This window comes from Corvus hawaiiensis, chromosome 10, assembly GCF_020740725.1.
Source record: "Corvus hawaiiensis isolate bCorHaw1 chromosome 10, bCorHaw1.pri.cur, whole genome shotgun sequence".
Taxonomy (NCBI): domain Eukaryota; kingdom Metazoa; phylum Chordata; class Aves; order Passeriformes; family Corvidae; genus Corvus; species Corvus hawaiiensis.
Genome location: NC_063222.1, coordinates 2,360,657 through 2,376,162, shown reverse-complemented (window position 1 = coordinate 2,376,162; position 15,506 = coordinate 2,360,657). Strand labels below are relative to the sequence as shown.

Here is a 15,506-nt window from a genome sequence, read left to right as displayed (position 1 = left end):
ATCAAGAGCCCTACTTCCAAATGGGGCAATAGGTTTAAACTTCAGAAAGGATTGTCTGCTCCTGTGTTTCACTTGGTGAGCACTATTATGTGCAGGAGAACAAGGGATGTAATCGGAAAGTAGCTGAAATCTGACATGATCCTTCCTAACTTCTAGTAGAATCACTCATGTTATCAGTGTAGAAAGCACTTAAAACTGTGTAGGCTGTCTCTGACCTCCTGACATGGGTTACTGGGTGCAAAGACACCTCATATGAGCCGTGCTGCCGAAAACACAGCTGTGTCTTGCTGGTTTTCTGAACAGCTCCTGTTAATCTTTTGGCTTCTTGTTCTTACAGGGTGGGAAGGGGAAGCAGTGAAGCATTAGGCTCTCTTTTAAGTTCTTTTTTTAAGTCCTCTGAGATGTTTGAAACTATTTCTGTTGAGGTCAGTGGCAAAACTTTTCTTTTGTCAGTTCAGGATTAGGCCTGAACCCTGCACCCGTTTTGACAGGACAAATCTGAGAAGATACTATGTCTCTTCTAAATATCAAGTTTTGAAAGGGGATGAGCTGGGGGGAGGGTTGTGTATTGCTTGCCATGAACTGAGTATTTTTCTGCAGGAAGTTGCTGTTCTTCAAGGCCAGAGATAAATACTAAAATGCTAGAAATTGCCTAGGCCTTGCCTTTCAGCTGTCTATCTTTTCAGACTTCTTAAGACTCTCTGCTATGTCCCGTGTTGCTTTAAATTGTCGGCTTGTTTGGTAACCTTTTTTACACTGATTTGAAATATGATAAAAGGGGGTCAGTGTTGAAACCAGTAGCACATCATTTTACATTTGATCCAAGAAGATAATTCATTTTTTCATAGTGTTATCTCTCTGCCCACAGAATGCCATGCCACAGGACACCACACTGGAAAGGGACTCAGCTGGAAAGAAAACAGTCTGCATAGTTCCACTGCAAACAATTTTTGTATTTATCCTGGATAGGATGCACATAATCAAATCTCATAATGTTTCAGGGCAGTAGCTTTTCCCATAGAATCCAATATATTATACTAAAAATAGACTTAACACTCTCTTTTCATTATGGGAGAAGCAATTTCACTTTTACCTTGAATTACATGCCCAGTAATCTGATCAGAGTAGATCTTCAATTAAAAATCTGCAGAGAGGCTGGGGAGCAGAAGTAACTTCACCTCCCCCCTTTTTTTTCCTTTGTGTCACTTTGCAGTCAGGTCCTTTCCCCAGTTCATTTTCTTCAGCTGCATTCCTCTGCAAGTAGCAAGTCCTTTGGCTGTAAAGTCAAAATAGATGAGGAGAAAGGCAGCGATGTCTGCATCATTTTATAAAGTCATCTTGATCTTATCTCTGGCCATTTCCGCCCAAACTCACCAAACTGTGCTGAGCTGAGTGCCTATAAATAGCCCGGCTGCTCTCGTGCAGAGATGGGCAGCGCTGAACCAGACACATGCTTGCTGTGAGCAGAGCGAGCGCTCCTGCTCTGGCCTTTCATGTCTGAGCAGGGTAGCTGAGAGGTTTGCTGTAGGTTAGAGCCTGGCAATGACAGAAGCTGCTGCTTAGGGCGGGGCAAGGTGACTTCTGCAAGTGTTGCCTTTTGGTAAAAAAAAAAAAAAAAAAAAGGTTTAAAAGAGGAATGGAGGAATGCATGTCTTGTGCAGAGGTGAGTGAGCCCAACTGAGGTGAGGGAGCAGGTGGGAGCTGAGGGAAAGCAGAGGCATTGTTTTGCTGAGAGTTACCATGATGGTGGGCTGGGAAAGAGTTTGGCTAAAGTGATGCTGCCTGATCCTGGGGTGTGTAAGGGCTCTGGCTGACCCCAGTTTAACCATAGCTGTAAATAGGCATAGCAACAGAGCTCTGAAATCTCCTCCTGCAAGTTGCTATTTTTTGATCAGCCTTCTGGCTGACTTGATATCTTTGGGCTTTGCATCCCAGGAGTCTTCCCCAAGATTTTTAGTTCCTCTCTGATTTTGGTTCAGGGCTTTGCAGAGTTCAATAGCTGCTTGCTGTGTCTCATTTTTTATTTATATGTATCTGTCTTAATCTGGAAAATTTCCTGCCACTTTCCCATTTTCTTCCCTTTAAAAAAATGAGCTGCAGAGATGTGTGATTTCTTTAGTGTGGTAACTTGGATGCTGGGACTTTACATTTCTCTTTGATACTCAGGTGCTGGAGGTTGTGAGAGAAATATATATTTTAGTGGGTTTCCACAAAGTTGGTTAGTGCTGTTTGTTCCACTTGACAGATGGGGGATGGAGACACACAGAGTGAAAATTCCTTTATTGGGAATTCATAAAAAGTCCATGGCAGAATAGGAGCATGAATGCATCTTTCCCGGTTCCACATGAGTGCCTTCAGCTCTGGCCTTGCCTTCAGGGTCATTTCAGCAAGGGATGCTGTTCAGTCGGTCTTTGCACTCCATTTTCTCGTGTGCTGAAGCTTCAGCTAAGATAATGTCTGAATTTTGGATTATTTACGTAACACCAGCTCCAAGGTGGTTTAACATTTTGTTTCTGGGTATTGCTATAGTGTGTTTAACTTCCGGACCCTAAAGCCACTCCCAGATACTTCATGCTTCTTAGAGTGCATTCCTACTGCTGTGTCCTGTGAAAACGACTGCCAAGATGCCTTTCAGTGACTGTTTCAGAGCTGTGGGGAGCTCGTCTGGGAATCCTTATAGGAGCTCAATCCTCGATTGTGCATTTTCGTTTTCTCTTTTCATTCTGCTGGAAGTACTGTGGAGTTTGACAATTCCCAGTTGAAGCAGGCACTCTAAGCTGGTGTTTGCCTGAGCACTGGCAGGTACTTCTGCCATGGTGCAGGTGGCTTTGTGACACAGACCACTGGGAAGTGCTGAGGCTTGGGGTTTGCTAACCTTGGAGCTGGCCAGGGCCCAGGATCCAAGGTAGATGATGTTCTTCCAGGAGACGGGGGAACTGTCCCCCTTTTCTCTTTCCCAACACAGTGAAGGAAGATTATAGTGGCTTCTATATCCGACAGCTCTCTTTAGGATCTGGTGGAATTTGGAGCCTGCTCTTTCCCAGCTGATTTGTGAGTAGAGGCTTCACCATGGTGGTCCAGACCCTGTGATCTCTCAGGCCGGCTTGAGGATGGCTCAGTCTAGCAGAAGAGAAGCATATATTGTCAGATGGATGTTTCTCCTTATAGTCAGCATTTTTTTCAAAGTGGTTTTTGAGGAAGCTTTGAGCTTGGCAAGGGCCAGTGTATGGGGAACATGTTAAAATCCGCAGCTGTTTCAAAAACTAAAGTCACACATAAGAAATATATATAGCATTTTAAGAGCAAGTTTAATGCTCTGGAAAGGATTTCTAAAATGAACTAAACCCTGTGGATCAGTAAGAGTGTGTATTTTGTGTGCTCTAGTAGCCTGGCAGTGTCCATTTGGTGCTGTGTTTGTGAATTAATTGATCCTTATCAGCGACCTGACTGTTACAAATCCGAATTCCACTGAGACCTCTGCTATGTTAAAGCTGTGTCATTTTCCTGGCACCAAGATACAGAATAACCTGTCTTACAAGATTGTCAGACTATTTGTGTCCTGTGTTTTAACTGTGTGTTTATTGCGTTGGGCTCTCAGCAAGAAGTACGTTCCTGCGACTAGGTTTCTTGTGGTACTGAGGCATGACATAGCACTGCTTGTAGCTCCTAGGCAGTAATTAAAATCAGGAATTTGGGGTTGGACATTCAGCCCTGACAAGCCTTTTGTCTTTCTGAGCTGCAGTTTTTGAGATTATTTTCATGTAGCTGTTGGTATTCAAACCTGTCCTCAGTAAAGGAATCAAATGGATTTGACAATGCAGAATGAAGTGCATGTGGATTAAATCCATACCCCCACATATGCACAGTATGTGAACGAGCATATGAGCCTGTGTGTGCTGGTATGTCAGTTTAGTTATAAAGCAGTTAAAGAAAAAAAGTCAGTGTGCGTAGACAGTTTTGGCACTGCAGCCCTGGGAAATGGCAGCTGGCCAGAGAGTACCGAGGCAGGGCCAAGACTATCTGAAGAATACCAAGTTCTGAGGTTGGATATAGCTCCTTCTTTGCTCTGGTTTCACTCTTCACCCCCTGGGCTTGCAGCTTGCCACCTCTGTGCCAGGTAGATGCTGGTAGTTTCACAAGGCACAGCTGGAGGTAGAGACAGATATCCTGGGTGTGTATGTGCAGGTAATCAGATGCCAATTAAACGAAAGGTGCAATTACCTGTGACTGAAATCCGACCTCGGTGAGTTTAACTGTTACACTCCCTGAGTCACTGTTAGATTCGAAATGCTCATTCAGTTTTAAGTTACTTATCTTCTTTGGTGTCGTGATAGCACTGGAGACAAGGGTAAAACCGCACCGCAGTGTGGGTTGTGTGTTCATGAGAGTTTTATCTTGTGAAGGCTGCTCAGTTTTGCTGAATGAATCTGTGCAACGCTTCCAGCAGAGGGCACTGAGGTTATTGGTCTCCAGCTGCAGTTGTTTCCCTACGGGTGTGTGCTGGGTGCCTGTCAGTAAAACCTGTGCTTCACCCCTCTCCTCTGATGCTTTTGTAGACTGTCATAAAAGAGGGGATGCTGATGAAACAGACCAGCTCCTTCCAGCGCTGGAAGAGACGATACTTTAAGCTGCGAGGACGGACGCTCTACTATGCAAAAACTGCTAAGGTAAGGTCCTGAGAGTACCTGTGAGGCCAAGGAGGGAAGTCAGTGGAGAGGCTTTGGGCAGATGGGTGTCAGTGGGGAGGCAGCCTCAGCAGAGAAAAGAGCTCTTTAAGCACTGGTCTTCAGGCTTTGTAGCTACTAGAAGATCCCTGTGTTTTGCCTCACACTTGGAAATCCTTGGTTTCAAAGTGAAGCATCATGCGGACCTGTGATACTGATTTTTCCATATTTTTCCCCCCTTTGGTGCATGTTAGTAGGGAATGGACTCTGAATCAATAGAAGGGAGAAAATATGAATGAAAAGAGAAAGTGGAGGAGACAAGCAAGGCTAGAATTTATCAAATCAGAGATGCTATCCATCTGGCTTAGTATGTTGATAGTCAACTAGACATAAAACTGTCTCCTTTCACAAGAACAAAACCTACAGTTATTTGGTGTTCTTTTAAAATAATCCTTTAATAAAAATAAAGTCATTGTGTTCACTGTCTGAAGATAGGTCAGAGTGATCCCCAATGAATGGAACTAGACTTCCAGGTCCTTGATGTTGTTGGTGCTGTGTCTTTCCTTCAAATCATAAAAGGCTGTGATATAGAGCATGCTAGGCAGACTCCCTTTGAGTCTGCTGCTTATAGATTGGATTCAAGAATTTATTGGGGTTTTGAATTTCTTTCCAGTCCATTATTTTTGATGAGGTGGATCTGACAGATGCCAGCGTGGCAGAATCAAGCACAAAGAATGTCAACAACAGCTTCACGGTAGGACTTTTTGCATTATTTTCTGTTCTTCTTGCATCTTTTCCCCACATCCCATCTCTTTTGCAGAGCTGAAAAACATCTGAACAATCTTCATAGCATCTTTCACTGAAAATAAAAAAATTACAAACTTACTTTTCTTTACAATATGATAACTCATATTTGTGCACGTGAGAATTACCTCAGGTTACTATGTATTGTGCGAAGACTTGGCATTCAGGGATTTTCTTACCTATAAGCTAGGATGGTTTGATAGAACCTGTTTGCACAGTGGGACAGAAAAATTTGTTCTGCTGAGGGAGTTAGAGGTGATGTTCATGTTTATGCTGGAGATCTTGCTAAAGGAATTTAGTTTTTCCCAGAGGCATTAAAATATGTAAACTTCTTTCTCTGACTTTGTGTGTGTCTGTGTGTGTGTTTATATATGCGTGCTATATATAGTGGGAAAGCAAAAGGAGGAACAGAGAGAAATAACTGTGGGATTGGTTCAGGATACTCATTACATGTGGAATGTGTGCTAAGTATTTGCGGTCTGGAAATGTGGTGGTGTCCCTGCTTCATTTTCTCCAGGCTCAAGAACTAGGAGGAAAAATGATTGTATTTCTAAGGTGCAGGTGTTCTGCAAGCTCCAATTTGGGGGAGTACCTGGCATGCAGAAAAAAAGCCATCAATGTCAGCCCTGCAGGGTGAGTGTCGAGCTGGTGAACAGCAACAAACCTCCCCACACAGCTCCTGAGGGGCTCAGAATGGAGGAAAAGGAGCGCCTGAGGAAAGGAAATGTTGCTCTGAGGCAAGGTGAAGGGGGGAGCAATCCAGGTGGAGGGAGGAATCCCTCCTGTTCCTGCAGGTGGTGACCAACACTGAGCAGTGTGCCTTGTGCTGCAGCACGAGTGACCTGCTGCTTTAAACATCTGTCAAAGGGTGTTTCTGTTGTGTAGCTGTAGCTTTTGGCTTTGCAGTGTCTATGTCCAGATAAAACCCCAACACCTTCCCAAAGCTTGAAAACACTTTCTACATCCATAGTTGGATAAGTAGGAGGCATATCTGGGTATGGTAAGTAAATGTTGATATCAGGTGTCAGTCTGAGAGTACAAAGAGAAGGTTTATGCAGTGATTTGAGTAGGGGATATGTTTTCAAGAATGTGATGTTATTTACCTGTTAATAAAGCATTTTATCCTGGATTTTGCTTCAGATTTTTCAGGTAAGCATACTGTTACTGTGCTGCTTACTGTTGTGGTTGGGAGAGATCTAATCTCCATCATGAAGACTGCGTTAGGGACAGAAGGAAGCAGTGTATTTTCTCTCTCAGACTGCCCTATCCGAGTCCAAGAGTGAAGAGTTATTTCCAAGACTCTGGTATCAGGCTCTGCCAGTCCCTGCTTTCCCTAGCCGGTAAAAGGTAAAGGGTTACCTTGAAATTCAAGCAGGTACAGTTTGCACTGTCTCCAGCTGAGCAGTCTATCATGGGGCTTAGGTAAACTTCAAGAAAAACATGTTTCCTCTTAATTTCTATCTGCTTTTTCTTCTTGTGGCTTATGGAGGTGCTTGACTCGTTTAACTTGAGCTCTAAAAACATTGAGGAAATCAGAAGGTGGCCTAGTCTTGCTGCTCTTTGCTCTGTTACATCGTTGTTGTCAGTACTTTGGATTCCTTGCAGTCATGCAATTTTCTGTTGGTTTCCTTTGAGAGCACTGTGCTTCCCCTCTGTATCTTCCTTTCCAAAATTCAGGGTTTCTTGATGCATTTTTTCCCTGTTTCAAATCAGTGAGTCGTATGATTGAGTTTTTCTCCTAAACTGAAAGTATGTAGCATGTGGTGTTGTAAGCAGAGTCTTAGATGTTCTGGTTTTCTTTTTGGTTTTCTGTTTTTTTTTCAATGGAGACTGGTACTTGTGGATTTATAAAAGAGTGGTTTCTTTCTCAGAAAACTCAGCCTCTCTCCAGGCATCTGTACTGCCTAATGTATAGATTCTGCAGGTCAGGTTGCCTGAATGATATCCCTAAGGTCCTGACATAAAGACAACCAACAAAAACATCATATAAACCCCTCGGAGGAACAATGTGTATCCAAGACAAACAGGTAATAAGGGCTGACCAGTCAGAAGGGAAACTGTTGAAAGTGCATTGAGAAGCATGGGGAGGCAGCATCATGAGAGGAGAAAACCAGAGCACAAAGCCAGCAAAGGTTGTCCTGCATGGATAGAGGAGTAAGGTTAAAAAATAACTGCCAGTAAACCTTTTACATGGGCATGTCTGACAGGTAATTTGTTTGCTCTCAGCAGGAAGGAGAGCAAGAAAAGTGAGTTTTAAGACACAGACCTCTTCCTCTAAAAATAAAGTGTGTAATAACAAATTCCACCATGGTTTACTTGGTTGATCTTGCGTAGATTTCCTCAGTAAGTGTTTGCAATGGGGACAGTTTTCAGGACTGCTACCCAGAATTAACGGATAGATGACTATAGAATCGGCTGGGAACATGTGACATGGGGCATTTTTGAGCTTGAGATGATGTTCTTAACAAACATCAGTGTAATGAAGAGCTTTATATTTAGCTATTGTTCCTTTAGGTCAGGCAGTGTGGCTGCAGAGGTATTTAACAGGAAGCCTCTGGGAAGCCTATGCCAGAGCTCTCTTCTCCCATTAGGCCTCTAGGTATTTGCTGGTTCTGTCACATCTCTGCCATCTCTGTCCTTGAGAGTCACCTGTCTGCACGGTAAATTCTTGTGGGATGCCTGGGCTGTGACAGGTGCTTTCCACGTATGATCCCTTGGTACAGTGGTGTATAGGTCTCTCAATAGTCCCTTTTCCTAGGGTTGCTATCTTGCACAGGGTCTTAGAGAAGATCTGCTGTGGCACAAATGCAATGATAACTATGTTGTCCTGGTAGTTCAGGACCCTTTATTTCAACGAGAGCAGTCAACTTTTAGCCTGGATTCTTGCCATCAGTGTGTGCTATATTTGTGCTCCTAACAAAATAGAGATCACAGCAGCATTGGATGGGTGAGGTCAGAGCCTGCCCTGATTTCTAAGCAGCGCTTTCTCAGCCATACCCTCAAAACCTCTTGTGATTTCTAAAAAGCAGATGATCTGGGGTGACAGTGGGTACATTTGGTCTTCCCAATGAGACTTTAGCTCTTTCCATGAACAGTTTTTTCTTGGACAGTGCAGTTCTGCAGTAACGTGATTTGTTAAGGTGCCCATGTAATGGACTAGCCTGCAGTTGTGTTAGGAGCATTTAAACAAAATCTGCCATGAGGATGAGTTCCATACTTTAACCTAGAATAGTGTTTTCTCAAGATGATGCTGGGAAGCCTAGGTTTTACTGATCTCTGTCTCAAAATGATCTGTTTTACCTGTGTCATGGACCTGAGCCACCCATCGTGCCTGTTCTCCCCTGTGACACCTGCAAGGTTTGGGGGACACCAGTCACTCTCTTGCCTGTTGCTCAGGTCAACACTTTGCCACCACAGCTGTCCCCTCAAAAGTCTTTGAAAAGACTTTGGGTCATCTCCTTTGGCCCAGTTTTGTAAAGGTTTGTGTGGTGAACAAATTCTTCCTCCTCAGACTGGTGTGTGGGCTGTGAAGATCTGCTCTCTTCTAGAAGGTGCCAGCTGGGTTAAGCCTGCTGCCTTCAGCGTGGTTGGTACGGTTAAAGAAGTGAGTCCTTATCAATTCATTGACCCATTTCTGCTTCGTGGAGGATTTGTATAGAGCATGTATTCTTTAACACTAGTCAAAAATGCCTGTCATTGTCAGGAGAGGGCCTGGAAAGGACATCATATCTTTCCAGGTACACATTTTGTGTTCCGATATGATTCTCACGTGGTGGATTGGTAAATGTTTTCCAGTTATTGCTACTAAATGGTGTTGTGGACTTTCACCCTCATTCACATAACATGAATTACAACATTTACTTCTTACGCCATCTGATTCAGAGCTTTGAGATCCCATAGGAGAAGGCTCCTCTGTGTGGAGAGGGAATTTTGTGTAGTTTGGTTTCTTCTTTCTGATGCTTTGGTGAAATGGAAGGTGGTTCAGAGCACGTTTTTGAGTGCCAGAAGCCATGTTAGTGACCCTTCCTCAATAGTTAAAGGCTCTTCACTGGAAGAGGTGGAGCTTGAGTTCCTGAACTCCTGTAAACCCTTTTTTGTTGGGAAGTACCTCTCAGCTCAGCCGCAGACAGGAAACAGCGTATTATTACAGTCAGCGCCTGCCTCTCTGCTTCGTTGCTGTCAGAAGGAAACTTATCCCAGCTCCTCCTTAAGCAGGCAGCTAATCAGCTTGTGGCAAGTGGAACATAGCTCAGAGAAACTGACCACAGACGAGACTAATCCTATTAATTGCATGTCAAGCAATCTGTTTAGGTTTTTTTCTGAGGGAATAGGCTGCTCTGGACACTAGTTTAGAGGAAGATTGAACATGAAAGGTAAGATCAGGAGCGTGAGTTTTCTGGATTGAGCACTGGGAAACATGGCACCTGTGCCAGCGTAACAGATTTCAGGAGTTCAGGTTCTTTGGAATATGTTTGCTACAAGCTTACTGTTCAGGTGTTCTCTCCTGAGTGGATTTATGTAGATGTGTTCTCTAGAACAGGACTAAAGGGAAATGTGCCTGCAGTGCCGTTGGAAATGCTGCACCCAGTTAAGAAATACTGTTTATTAACTGATGATTCACCCTGACCAATGTCCCAGCAGAGAGGAAATACTGAGGTTAGAGTAATACCTCTCTTCCAGAGCACTTGCATGACTGGAGGCGACAGTGGTTGTGGTAGGCTGAGGAACAGGGAATTGCTGGTGCCCCTGAATGAGAGAGAGCAATCATCTCTGAGAAGGAGTATGGATGTCATTCTCCAGCTGTATGGAAGCCTGAGGTGTGCTACAATTTTTTCTTATTATGACCTTGTTACTTAGTACTGACTTTATTCAGCAGCAAAGTTGCCAGTTTCTGTCTTGTGAAGTTTTATGTTACTGATCTCCTCCACAGTGTGTATTTTTGCTGTATTGTCCCAGGGCTTATTGACAGTGTTGGGAAATAGCATGAATTTTCATTTTGGGGTAAGTAACTTTTCCTATGAACAGAGGGCAAAGTGCTTGAACTTGGATAAAAAAATCAAAGTACTGACAGTCCTTCCTAATGGGGAGAGTATGTTGTTGATGTTAGCAGGTTCATTCGCAATGAAGTGAAAGTGCCTTTGCCTCTTCATGATTTTGTGTCAAGTTGAATTATTGGTATGGGTGCTCTTAAGTTAAAATACATCCTTTTCAGCAGAGAAGGCAGTGATGTCTTCTCTGAAGAGTTTGGTTTTGAAAGAAGATAGAGCTGCTCAAGCTACAGAAAGTTTGCTGCTCATGCCTAGCATAGGAGCTGTGTTGGAACAAGAGGAACCCAGATCAGAGGTTGGTTGTGCTGGTTTGAAATACAGGTTTCAAGAAAGAGCATGTGACTTATTTTTATGAGGAGAAAGAATGTAAGAACTTTTGTTGCAAGCTGTTTGCAGGCAGTCATAGTTGGACTTCAAGCTTCAGCTGATAGAGATCAGGAAAATCTGCGTGGTTTAACACTTGCACAGATTCCCAAAACTGCCCTATGTGGCCTCAGCCCTCTGAAAAAAAAAATGGAATTGAACATATGCTCCAGGGAGTCACTGGGCTTCCTAGCAAGGGAGAGGATTTTTCTCCCCTGCTTCCTCAACAGGGGGGTAAAGGGGCCCAGAGAGAAGGCATCAGCTGGGCAAAAAGACTGACTGATCCAGGGACATAGTGACACAGGGCAGTCCCAGGTGTCCTGAATTCTCACACAATCATGGATTGCCCTGTTAACGTTTGGAAAAGGGAAAGATTAGAAAAGAGGGACTTCTGAACAGGATGGTTCTTCCTTGTTTTTAAGCTCTCTCTTCTAAATTGGGCAAAATTAGAGCACGTGTTGGAAATTCAGATTTTGCTGGGGGTTGTTGTCTTTTCCACACCCATGTGTGTACATGTTCAGGAATTGTGCACTCTTTGCTAGTGCTTGTACTCTGTTTATATTGGCAGCTGTCAGAATTTTCCTTTATAAGCAAGTGAAAATATGAGTAGAGCCGTGTATTGCCGTGTCTAGAATCACTCTGCTGGTTTTCTGCCTCCCTTCATTAAGTGCAGCTCAGTCCCCATTTCCTGTCAGAACCACTGCAGTTTCAAAATACTTTGCTATTTTAGTAGTTTGTAATCCAGACTTCAGTGCAGTTTTTTTCTCCTTGAGAAAAGGCCCTTTGGTAAACAGACCATTCTGAGTCACTGTTAGTCAGTGAAAAGAATAATTTAAAATCCTTTCATGTCAAGGATTTTTGGGACTCTTAATCCAGCCTCCTGTGGGAGGTGGTCATTAGTCTGCTGTCACAAAAGAAGGAAAAATCTGGAGAAAAACTATCCAAGAGAAGATAAACATGGAAGCAGAGTTAGAGAGTCTGGAAGAAGTTGCTGTGGGTGGAGAGATCTGGCAATTGCTACTGTGCGTTACAGAGTGACCCGAAAATATGCAGGAGGTTTTGAGAGAGATGAAACTACTGTAAGAAGAAGTCAGACTGAGCTTTGTCTGTTTTATTGTAGGACAGGATAGGCAGGGAGCTGAAAAGTGAAGGCGACTGTTTGTGAAAAGCTTTTGTTTTCCGAGAGGGAAGTTTACAGCTTCGAAATTCGTGTCTGCCCTTGTGCCTGAACAGTGGAAGCTTTTGTTTGGTAATCTCTTTGCTCTTTGTTGGGCTGAGTTGGGGTTTCACCTGCCTTCCTGAGCAAGACTGCAGATTTCAGCATCTTTTCCAGGTGGGAGCACAAAGGCAGAACAATGTGTGGTCATTGGAGAACATGTTCAGCTTTACATGGAAGCTGCTCTAGAAGGAAAAGGCTCCTTTTTATGCAGGGAGAGGCTTGCTAGCAGTACTTGCAGAAATGCTGCCTCCCTGTTTCTGATGCTTGTGATGGTGTGTGAAACAGGACTTGTCTTTGCCTGGTGACCCAGTGTGGAAAGCTCCTGGGTTCATCAAGCTGTTGAAAGCTATTAATTTCATTTTGTGCTAGCTAACAGCCTGCGTTCAACACCGCTGAAGTTAGGGGGCTGTGAGGAGCTGCTGCTAACAATAAGCTCTCAGTAATAGGTCGTTTTCCTACCATGGACAAGACCTTTTGTTGCCCAGTGTTGTGATTTACTGAGACAGCAGCTCTACCACTGGGGAACAATCCTGCCCCTCTGTTCTCCATGGGTTTGCTTCTGTTTGAGTGAGTGGAAGGCTTTCTCTGAAATATCCTTTACTTCCCAAGTGAGCTGCCCTTTCTGAAGAGAGTGGTTCTGTTTAGGAACTCTTCCTGGCAGGACTGTGTCCTTTGGAAAACAGGTAAAGGGATGCATGTGCATCTGCTGCATGAAGTGGAGGGTGTGTGGGTAATGGAGCTGTGCTAAGGTGCTCTGGCACTTGGTACAGCCACCCCATCCACTCCCACTGGGTACTGCTCCATCCATGGAGATCTCTAGGGATTAACAGACCTGAACTACCAGGATAGTTTGCATTTCTTACCTGCTGACAGCAGACAGGACCTTGCACACTCTAGGTTTTTACATTTGTTAAGTTATTGCTAAAGTCTTAAAATCCCCGCCTTGTCTGTGCTCCTCTTACCAATTGCCAAGAACAGGAATGTGCCTTGTTTAGGACAGTTTCCAGAAGCCTGTAGGAATGTGACCCTGGTATGAGAGATGATAATTTTCCCAGGGAACACTTTGTCTGGTCTAGTTTCCCGCTGCAGCATGGGGGAGGATAGGGACTGGGAGAAATCCCAGATGGAGGGTCAGCATGAGCTGAACTTGACCTGTGGCACAGCATAGTGCTGTAAGTGCCAGTGCTCAGAGAAAATGCACTGCTGCCCTGGCTCAGGAGGGACAGATTGCAAGGTGAGTGAACCTAATAATGTAAAAATGTCCTAAAGAGACCACAGCACATGCTGGACCTGCTTTCCTATGGAAATGAGCTGTCCTGGATTTTACAGATTGAAAAAACAGCCACATGGAAGGTGGGGATAAAATACCCAGTGTATTGTGGACAGAGATTTGGGCACTTAGGGCTTTGAGGAAAATCTTGGTATTTGAAAAAAAAAAAAAAAAAAAAAAAGGAATTTGGTACAACTATAAGAACATTAATGACTTGTTTTATTTGGTGGAAATGAGAGCTTCCATAGGTGGAAGATGGTTACTTTAGCAGGAAATTAAGATCTCGCACTATAAAAAAACATACAAAACTGGTGCATTTCTCCAGTGTTATATAAAAAGCTACTTCTTCTTTCCCGTATCATCTGGGTTTTGGGGGAAGATAATTGGTGTGGTTCTAGAGAGCTCTAACTGACCTCTGCAGTGACTTAATGGAATTTGTTGGCAAAACTGGGTGAAAGCTGAATTGCAAAATTGAATAGGGCTGTAGTCTGTGGAGGAAGGCAAGGCTTGGGCCCTCATGAGTCTTTGATACTCATGTTATTGCTCTCTTCCAAACTGTAGAGACCTACTAAAGTCATACTGACTCGCTGCCTAAGGCTTTGCTGGCCTGATGCTGAGCTCCATATTGTTTCAGAAATAGACATCAGTGAGACAGACGTTCAGGATTCTAAGTTTTAAGGACTGGTTTGAATCTCAAACTTGTGTTTTCTTCTTCCCTTTTTCACAGTCTTCTTTTTTGTGTATTTGCTGAGGGAGTTGCACTTGCTAATCCACACTTAATCCATTTTGCCCCGTGTGAGTTCAGTAATTGTGTTTGAAACACAGTGGATTTGCTGCTTTGTGAACCTTGCTGATGAATACAGGCGAGGTGTTTTACTATATTCCAGCGTTCATTTCACTACTGTTGTCATTGAAACAGGAGCTGAAGTGGAAAAATGGCTGGGTCCTCATTAGAATCTCACCCAATTTTCCTTCCTGAGTCTTGGGCTCTCAGGATGCCGAGAGCATTCTCCACCATACAGAGCAGACGTAGCAGTTAGCTACAGGTGGTGGATGGTTCCCTACCTTTGCCATATGTGATCCTGCTGAAGGTTTTGCAGCTTTTTTTTTTTTTTCTTGTTTCTAGGTCTCTACAGCTCCAGAAATTCCTGTTGTCTCTTTACTCAAGTCATCAACTGTTTCTCCTAGGGAGATTTAGGGCTAGCACCTTTGAATGTAAGACTGTATTTGAACAGGATATGAGTAAAAGGAAGCAGTCAGAATGAGCAGGTGTTCTCATACTCCCACTTTTGGCCATTCTGAGAAATGTACACATCAGGAAAACTATATTTTGTGAAGTTCTATGTCCCCCCACCCCGTCTCCCACCGCAGCATTTCTTCTGTCAGCTCTGTGGTTGGGCCAGTGTGATCTTAACTTGCTTTGCCATCTTTTGTGGTCACTGAGCTCACCAGATGTACCCTGATAATAAACAGTTCCAGGGCATGCTTGGCTGGACTGTCACTTTATTGCTGAGAAGTTTCTGGGCAGCCAGAAAATGCCCCACATGAGCAGAAATGATAAAGTTGTCTTGGGTGGCAGCAAGACCAGAGGATGAAGTTTTGCTCCGAATGTTGGGAGGAAGGTTGCTCAGTACAGCAAAGGGTGAAGTATAGCAGATTTCTGCTTAAAATTTGGTCTAATATAGGAGTCTTTTTTGGACTGCCTTTCTAATCTGATTATTCACAGCTGTTCATCAGGAAAGGACATCCAGGGACATTAGTCCATTTTTAGAACATGAAGTGAGGAATTTTCTTTGGTTGGCTCTGTTGTTTGTTAGCTGGCTGGATTTGAAGTGTCGGTAAACTGATGTTAGTGTTGGACAGAGGAGTGTAGGTCAACATGAGAGGTGGGGGTTAACAGCTGGTAAGAGGGAATGGGCCATGTGAGAGAGAGACAGAGGAGATAAAGCTAAATTTTCAGTGTCAAGAGTGTCTGTGTTTGCACAAGACAGCCAGTGAAGGCATGGCTATTTTCAGATTTAAGTTTTTTTAGATTTAGAGTGGGCAAGCTTGAAAATTGAGAATTTCTCTAATAGACTTGAGATGAGTCATGGAGGGCGCATAACTACTTGCTGGGGACCTGACTGTCACCCCCCTGG

General features: G+C 43.7%; 1 protein-coding gene across 8 annotated transcripts in view; it reads left to right on the top strand.

The window, feature by feature from the left end:
• The window catches only part of DGKD (diacylglycerol kinase delta), a 57,989-nt gene that overhangs the window by 10,818 nt on the left and 31,665 nt on the right, over window positions 1–15,506 (top strand). For 6 of the 8 annotated variants that reach the window (XR_007205614.1, XR_007205613.1, XM_048313789.1 and 3 more), the window contains 2 exons: window positions 4,557–4,667; window positions 5,338–5,418. Coding sequence is in view for 4 of the 8 variants with exons in the window: in XM_048313789.1 (XP_048169746.1) it covers window positions 4,557–4,667; window positions 5,338–5,418 (192 nt within the window). In the remaining 4 variants the exon portion in view is untranslated. Of the gene's footprint in view, window positions 1–4,556; window positions 4,668–5,337; window positions 5,419–9,711; window positions 9,842–10,148; window positions 10,286–15,506 lie in introns of those variants that run through there. The other 2 variants (XM_048313793.1, XM_048313794.1) reach the window with 2 other exon arrangements.